We start from the raw sequence: 8820 nt of genomic DNA on the forward strand, positions 1-8820 counted from the left end.
GGGGTGAGGTGGGGGCTGGTCCGCTCTGGGGTGCCCACCTGTGCCCCCCTCTCTCCCTCCCTCCCTCTGCAGGGTCTGGGGAGTAAGGGGGTAAGTTGGGGGCTGGTCCGCTCTGGGGTCCCCCCCCTCTCTCTTTCTCCTTCCCTCCCTCCCTTCCTGGGCCCCCCTCCCTCTGCAGGGTCTGGGGAGTAAGGGGGTGAGTTGGGGTCTGGCCTGCTCTAGGGGGTGCCTACCTGTGCTCCTCTCTCCCTCCCTCCCTGGGCCCCCCTCCCTCTGCAGGGTCTGGGGGAGATAAGGGGGTGAGTTGGGATCTGGCTCGCTCTAGGGGGTGCCTACCTGTGCCCCTCTCTCCTCTCTCTTTTTCCCTCCTTCCCTCCCTCCATGTTCCCCTCCCTCCCTGCTCCCCTCCCTCTGCAGGCTCTGGGGGGTAAAGGGGTGAGTTGGGGGCTGGTCTGCTCTTGGGGCACCTACCTGTGCCCCCTCTCCCTCTGCAGGACCTGGGGGATGAGTTGAGGGGTGACCTGCTCTGGGGTGCCCATCTGTCCCCCTCTGTCTCTCTCTGTGCAGGTTCTGGGGGTGGGGAGGGGAGGGGTGGCTCTTGGTTTTTAGAAGAGGAAGGTGGGGGGGCTGCACAGGGACCCCCTCCCCCCAGTCCTCGTGGCAGGGTTGGAAGGAGAGAGGGGAGGACCAAGTGGTTTTCGCCCCGGGGCGGCCAGCGGGAGTCAGGCCCGGCCAGCCCTCTTGGGGCAGCCGCTCTGTCTGGGTGGCTCTCCAGTGACAAGTAGCCCCGAAGGAGGGGGGGGATCAGGTTATGGGGGTCAAGAGGAAAAGCAGCCAACCCACTGGACCTCCTCCCGCAGCGCCCCTGGGTCCTCCTGAGGAACGCCCCCAGCCGTCCAAGAAGGGAGCTCTGTCCGCAGAGAACCCCAGGGCTTTTCCCCTGCTAGAAAAACAAGTGCATGGAAGTGAACCCAAGTCAATCATTGCAAAAAAGAAGAAAATGTTTCTCAGATGTTATTTAAACAATAGTAATAATAATAATAATATATACAGTGATTTGTGTGGCATCATTCGTCAAGGCCTGTGATCACGCACCGTGTCCTCTCACCTAGTTTTGAATCTCAGCCTTCAGAGAAGCCGCACATACTTGAACTTGGCCGGGAGAGCAGGCGGCTCTCAACTTCTCAGCTACTGTTTCCCAGCAGTGTTTCCAGAAGGAGTGAGTGAGTGAGTGTGTGTGTGTGTGTGTGTGTGTGTGTGTGTGTGTGTGTGTGTGTGTCATGGATCCAGCTGTGAAGGACTCCGCTGTAGGGATTCTGGGCAGACGGTGGGTGAGGAGCTGGAATGATGGGAACACGTCCCAGGTTTCTGTGAACGTTCACGTGTCCACACAACCCGTCCTGCTCGTTGTTGTTGTGTTTTGTTTTCCCATACGTCTGTTTTGATTGTTTTTTAATCTTACGCTCTTCTCGAGTTGCCACTGGAATAAATGCACCTTTGGAAGCAATGCCCCAAATCACTGGTCCTCAGACAAGTTTGTTTGCACTGGGGAGATGGGCAGGAAGAAGTGGTGTGGCGGCGGTGGTGGTGGTGGTTCCTTTTGATTTTTATTCTGGTAAATCCGGAGTTGACATTCCACCCAAGATGGCAGGAGAAGAGGGTGCTGGTTTTTAAACTTTGGCAAAAGCCTGAAGTCACTCGCTTGTGAGCATTTATTTGGTCTTCCTGGCAAGAGAGGCGCAACCCAGCAGTGGGCCAGCCGTGGGTGGCGTGAGAGGTCCCCCGTGCCATCTGTCCTTGCCTGCACCACACAGGTCACACTGAGGAACACAATGATGATGACGTGGCACCATGAAGGTCAAGGGGCACAGGACCGAGGTTGTAGCTGAAAGCGTTGAGTAATTGGCAGTCACCCCCAATCCTTGAAAAACGTTTGCAAACCCCAAGATACCGCGTGGCCAGCTGGGCCTGTGCTTTGTGGTGGCCATAGTTTCTGGTCTTTGTTTTAAAGGTGTTTTTCTTCAACGTTGTCGAGACAGCAGCTTGTGACAGGCAGAGACCACCACCACAGCTTATTTTTTATTTTTTTTAACACACTTTTTGGTAAGTCATTTTGGTGCAAGCCAGTCCACGAATGGAGTCTGCACGTGGCTGTGTGCTGCCCGCCAGGTCCTAGGAGCACTGAATGGAGCGCGGGTGACGGCGGCGGTGTTCCTTAACAGCTGCTTTAATTCACTGCTGTGGTGAAGCCAGCACACATTTCCCCGCAGAGGCCGGCTCCACATGTGTGCGTGCCCGCCAACACGCACGCCCCCGCTACACATCTCTGGGTCCGCATGCCAGGCAGGGGGGGTCTCCTGGGACGGTCAGTATGCTTAGCCTCACTCCTGACCAGGGTGGGGGTCTCACTGTGTAGAGAACGCAGAGTCTCCTGTGAGCTGACCTCATGCACCCTGGTGGAGAGCAGGGTATTTGCCTGGCATCGCTTTCTCTCTTGAGCCCCCAAAGAAGGCTCTCTTGGAAGTGCCAGAAAGAGGCAGAAGACTCAGGAAGGAACTTGGGGGGACGGGGCGCATCTGGAAAGGATCTGTGAACTTCAGAACAATCAGACCCCAGCTCTGGTCCTGTTAGGTGTTTGTAGGTCTCCTCGCCCTGTGTCTTTGTCCTTAAGCAGAGGTCGCCTAGGGATAAAATTATACCCGTATCGTTTTCAAGTGATTATGATCCACGAGCAGTGAGGTGACACTTTCCCTGGGAAAGGCTTCCACACAGAGCGGGGGCCTGCCTTCTGCCCCCCTCGGCTTTTCCTCCCTCACTTCCCCGTGTTGCTCCTACCTGAGCTGCTGTATACCACCTAGACTGTTGGGCAAAGTGACACACCAGTTAAAACGTGACTCCGCTTCATAAGCGCAAGTAGGTATCACGTACAGTACTTAAGATCAGGGGTGATCTTTCTCCACGAAGCAGGCTGTTGGCTAAGTGACGTCAGATTTCTAGAGGGAGACAGGGCATGCTGTTTTAGAAGCCAAGATTTACTGGGTCTGCATTTGCCGGGGACTGTTCAGGTTTCTCACACGTTTTTGGGGGGCAGGGGTGAGAATAATTTGGCAATCAGAAAAAAAAAATAACCTTTCCCATACTTTGCTATCCTCTCCATTTTTGCTACATCCGTGACAATTCGGTTTTACTTTATTGTATTCAACTGTTTGATAACCCAGAGGAATTCAAGCCTTTGCTCTATACGATCTATTTTGGCATTAATGTTTGGAACTGAATTATGTAATGTGTGTGTGTGTATACATATATACATATTGTTAGTCGTGATCTAGGTGACATATCAAGGAACAGCATCTCCCAGGCATACCCGGGAAACGCTTGTGTCTGTCTGCCGCATCCTCACCCCTGTGGTTGGATCTCCAGGGCTGGTCCAGGCCGACTTACTGGTGGTGAAAGGAGTTTTCCCCCTTGCATTTCCCTCCTTGCATTTGAGGCGAAGAGGGTGACTTTGCTAGAGACCAGAAGTGGCGTTCTTCCTCTGTGCCATGACTGGCTTGTAAAAATAAACATCTCCCTCCCCCCTCCCCCTTCCACTGGCCATAACACTCTCCATAAATAGCCCAGGGAGAAAGTGGGGCCACGGCCGCCAGAGTGGCCCTCACATGCTTCCATTCATAAATCCCGCCTGGAAGCGCTGACGGTCCTAGAACCCGCACTGGCCTCATTCCCCATCCCTGGAGTCATTTCTAAGAAAGGTGGAACTGGGGCGGTGGGTTTTTCTGATTTTCTTTTTCCGACATGCTGAATTTGGTGGTTAGCATCAATAGTAGGGATTTTGTGTTTAAATCTTGAAATCTCAGCGCTTTACTTCATCTGCACAAAGCTATGGTGAAAGACAGGTAGGGAAGGAGTTAGCTCCTTTTCAGGGCTGTGTGTTCAGTTGTGTGTGCCCTGCTCTGCATGATTAATACATGACCCGTGATACACACAGATGTTAACTGGATATCATATATAATATTTGGATATAGACTCTTAATTGGCTGCATTGAACTGTTAAATAAAAATAAAAAACTAAGAGCTGGCTTCTTTTTGGGGGGAGGCAGGTACTAAGGCTTGAATTCAGTTCTGGGTGCTGTCCCTTAGCTTTACTCCACTCAAGGCTGGTGCTCTACCATTTGAGCCACACGCCCAGCTTTTTGCTGCTTCATTGGAGATCAGAGTCTCCTGGTTTAATAATGACTTGATTTTATTTCCCTAAAATTAGACATAGTTCAAATAGACAGGCATTAGGAGATAGTGCAGTCTCCTTTGAAGTCATGTTCTTGGTCTGCCATGTATTGCCAGACAGCAAAGCAAGCAAGTCTAAATACACCACAACAGAAAACTCTCAGGGCTGGGAAGGTGGCTCAGTGGTAGAGCGCTTGCCTTGAATGCATGAGGCCCTGGGTTCGATTCCTCAGCACCACATAAGCAGAAAAAAAAAAGCCGGAAGTGGCGCTGTGGCTTAAGTGGTAGAGCGCTAGCCTTGAGCTGAAGAGCTGAGGGACAGCGCCCAGGCCCAGAGTTCAGGCCCCACAACCGGACCCAAAAAAAAGAACAAAACCTTTGGGCTGGGGATGTGGCTCAGTGGTAGAGTACTTGCCTAGCATGCATGAAGATGAGGCCCTGGGTTTGATTACTCTGTATCACATACACAGAAAAAAAAGCTGGAAATGGTACTGTAGCTCAAATGGTAGAGTGCTAGCCTTGAGCCAAAGAAGCTCAGGGACAGTGTCCAGGCCCTGTACTCTTTTGGAAAGTCTCATCTTTGTCTTGGGAGTTAAATACCTTGAACTCTTACCTATGTTGATCTTAAAAATGTAAACACTGCACAATTTAAAGAAGGATGCAAACCATTAAAAAAAAAACACGTCATATAGGTTCTAGGTGTGTAACAAGGGTAAACGTATAAGGCTTTTCTTTTGTTTGTACTAGGCCTTGCGCTCTTCCTTGGCTTTTTCACTCAAGGCTCTCCATTTCTGTTTTGTTGTTGTTGTTGTTGTTTGTAATTAATCAGAAGGAAGAGCCTCACAGACTTTCTTGCCCACGCTGGCTCCAAACCTTGATCCTCAAAGCTCAGCCTCCTGAGTAGTTAGAATGACAGGTGTGAGCCACCGGCACCTGGCTTACAGGGCTTTTGCTTTGGATTTTTAATTCTTGTTAGAAACCTCATTAAATGTCCTCTCCTGGGAAGGCTTAGCAGAGAAACGTCTACTTTTCTGCCAGGCTGGTTTATGATGAGAGCAAAATGATCCTAACCAGTACCCAAGCACCCAGGAATAACATGGGTGACAGTTTCAGTGGTGGGCGTGGAGCGAGAGGGAAAAGCAGCCAGCCAGCCCACAGCCCTGAGCACGCCGTCCTCAACATGTCTTCCAAGTGGCTAAAAGCCTCACACCATCCCTACGTGGGCCAAGAGAAAGCTGTCATGTGTTTCGGGATTAAGGGAGGGTCCTGAGGCTGCTCTTTGCTCTACAGAAATAACTTTTCCTACCCCAGCCTGAAGGCACCCATGTGCCCCAGCTTCAGCCTGGGAGAGAAAAGGCTGCGAAAAGCATCCCACGGTATATAGGCCTTCCACCATCTGCCTTATATCTAATCTAAGGACTTACGTACAATGATTGTACTCAAATGTGCAGTGAAGAAGTGTCACCCTTCCATTCCATTCCTCATCGAGTCAGGAGCAGAGGAGAGATGTCCCAGTGGTCAAGTAGAAACTCCTTGTACCTGGTCCTTAAAAAAAAAAATTAGGTCCCAGTATCAGGGCTTGAACTCAGGGCCTGGGGGTGATCTCTTAGCTACTTAGATGGCTGAGATCTGAGGATCAAAATTCAAACCAGCCTGGGCAGAAAGGTTTGTGAGATTCTTATCCCCAATTAACCAGCAAAAAAGCCGGGAACAGAGGTGTGGCTCAAGTGGTGAAGCACCCATCATGGGTGAAAATGTAAATGGACAATGCCCAGACCCTGAGTTCCCTCCCCACTCCAGGCACAAAAATAAAACCAAACAAAGCCCAAAGCCTCTAACTGATCACGTAAACCCGGGGAAGACGAAGATGAGAAGGGTTGAAGTGGGGGAGAGGTGTCTAAGTATCAGTTCTGCAGCTTCCCTAGGGCGGCCTGAACTCCCTAACATCCCGGGCTGTCCCAGGAACCACACTCAAGTAGGGTGAAGACACTGCTCTCCCTTCTTTCTTGGGTGTACTGAAATGGGGGTGTATCCTATAAAATCCCAAACTCCCCCACACCCATTCCTTCAGTGCCACCCCACGCATGTCTGTGACCCCCGAGATGGCCCCAGGCTCTCTACCCACATACGTGTGCTGGTGACTGGACACAGGGTCTCCTGAGAAATCACAGAGGATTTCCCAAGTTCTGTCTTGAAACGTTCTTTGAGTTCCACTGCCCACCCTTCCCCAGCCCCCCTGCCCCACAGTCCCTAGAATAGCTAGCTGCTCAGGGGGTTGGGCTAGTTTAGGGTCTAGTTTGGTCCCGCCTCTGCCATGGGGTCCAGGGGGCCCTCCCCATCCCCCCACTTCCTGCCCGTCTCTCCTGTCCCTGCAGGAAGGAATTTTGGGAGATGGCCTCAAGTTCCTCCCAAAGTCAAACCCTTGTCCTGCGGGGCCTGTTCAGGGCTGAGGAACACAATCTGAGCACCGAGAGGATGTGGGGTACCCATGGGGTCAGGAGCAGATGCCCATCTTGGGCCAGATGGACCCACAATGGGGGTGCGGCTTACCCTGAGGCCTGGTCGTGGCCCAGGGCACAGGAACTGGACCCTGCACACCGCTGGCGGGCGCTGTGGGCTCTGAGCTGCTGCCTCTCGGCCCCACAGCCTCACTGTTCCCATCATTTCAACCTTGTCCCTCACACAAGGCACTTTCCCCGCTGCGGGGTCCCTCTCCTCAGCTCTAACCTCAGCTGGGAGGATGTGTTGCTCTATCACCAGCATAAGGACAGAATGAAGCATGCTAGACCATTTCGTCCAGCGTCCAGTGCGGGGATTTGCAGGACATTGTTTTAGCCAAACCCTCAGAACCCTTAGCACACATGACAAACAGCCCAAGGAAACACCCCAGGAAAAAAGAAAACAAACACACAAACAAATCACCAAATGAAGGCTTCCTTGGGTTCACTGTCTCCCAGAAGAAAAACAAACAAACAAACCTTAAACGTATTTTAAACTCTTCAATGAGCATATTAAAATGGCAAACAAAAGCAAGGGAGTTCATTGTATTCATACCCGCATCTAACCTACCAAAATCAAGGGACCATCTCCATCTACAACGTGATGCTGGGGTGGTCAGAGCTCCACAGCCCCAGGAGTCTCTTCCCTGAAACTTACATCTGGCTGAGCCTTTTCCTTCCTTCCATCTCAGGCCAAATGTCACCACCTTTGACCCTGGAGAGGAGACAGCTGGCCTCCCCGCCCCCACTTCCCCCCCACCCCCACCCCACCATGCACACGTGTGCAACCAGGACTTTGGTGTTGTCTTTCCTATACACAATTTATCACCAGGCACAATTAATTCCCTTGCTTCGCATTCTTCTCTTCCCATGGGAAGACTAAGTTGGGAAATTAAGCAAACACTCCCCCCTCCACCATCTCCCACACAGTGTCTGGAGTATTGTATTGTAGGTACCACTTTATACGTGACAGATGCACTCATTAATAAGTGAAGAAATGAAGGCGCTACCACGGGATGGGTAGTCCTAATGGTAGAAAACTACTTGCTTCTAAGCATGAAGACTTCTAACAAGAGGAGAAGGCCGCTTCAGCTTTTTATGTGTGCCATACAACCCTCAGTCACAGCTAACATCCATGCACCAGAAAAGCCTTTTCTGCGCATACTTGTGAGTGAAGAAAAGACATGGTTTTGCTCCCTGACTAGTGATTACAGTTAAAGGCAGTTGGATTTGCATGTTTTCTAGGACATTAGATTTTCAAGCCCCTAGGAATAAAGGCCAGGTTTTCCTAGACCTGAAAGAGATGCGTGAGGCTGTATTCCTGGAGATGATGAAGTTTTTGTTTTTTGTTTTTTCTTAAAGTAATGTTGAAAAAAATAGAATAACAGCACAGGGTACATCTTACCCCAGCTACAAACAAACTACCCCAAACTGGCCAAGAAGACAGCGCAGCATCATGGGAATAATGATATAATATTGGAACAGCCCAAAGGGTGCAGAATCCTCACAGGGAGGGAAAGCAGCCTTCTGCAGATTGCTCTTGCTGATTCATCTCAGGCAATAACAACTGAGTCACTGCCTATCTACTTGCCTGGGATTTGCTAAATTTCTCTCTCTCTCTCTGACTGGGTGACAGAAGCACCTTTTATTTATTCAAGAGGCTATCCGAAATGGATGTCAATTTAAGATTAAAAATCAATATATATCCGCCATGCTAAGAATAAAGTTTTGACACAGGAAAACATCACATGACACCGAGCGTAAACGAAGGAGGGCCAGCTCCCTACGTGTGTAGGCTAGCCGTGAGAATCCATAAGAGAACTGATGAGGTCGCTTAAAGGTACGCCTATGTAATCCTAGCTCCTCAGGAGGCTGAGATCTGAGGATCACGGTTCGAAGCCAGCCCAAGCAGGAAGGTCTGTGAGACTCTTATCTCCAAGAGACCCCCTTAAAAAAAAAGAAGTGGAGCTGTGGCTCGAGTGTTAGAGTGCTAAACTCGAGCAAAGACAAGTGAGAGTTCAAGGCTCTATGTTCAAGTCCCAAGACTGGCATGTGCACACACACACACACACACACACACACACACACACACACACAA

General features: G+C 50.7%; 1 protein-coding gene across 1 annotated transcript in view; it reads left to right on the forward strand.

Annotated features, from left to right (window-relative positions):
* The window catches only part of Paqr9 (progestin and adipoQ receptor family member IX), a gene marked incomplete at its 5' end in the record, with an annotated part of 1156 nt that extends 1062 nt beyond the window's left edge, over positions 1–94 (forward strand). The window contains one exon of the mRNA XM_013029883.1: positions 73–94. Coding sequence (XP_012885337.1) covers positions 73–94 — 22 coding nt within the window. The remainder of the gene's footprint in view (positions 1–72) is intronic.
* Positions 95–8820: the final 8726 nt, after the last annotated feature.

The sequence above is a fragment of the Dipodomys ordii genome, unplaced genomic scaffold (genome assembly GCF_000151885.1).
Source record: "Dipodomys ordii isolate 6190 unplaced genomic scaffold, Dord_2.0 Scaffold124, whole genome shotgun sequence".
Classification (NCBI taxonomy): domain Eukaryota; kingdom Metazoa; phylum Chordata; class Mammalia; order Rodentia; family Heteromyidae; genus Dipodomys; species Dipodomys ordii.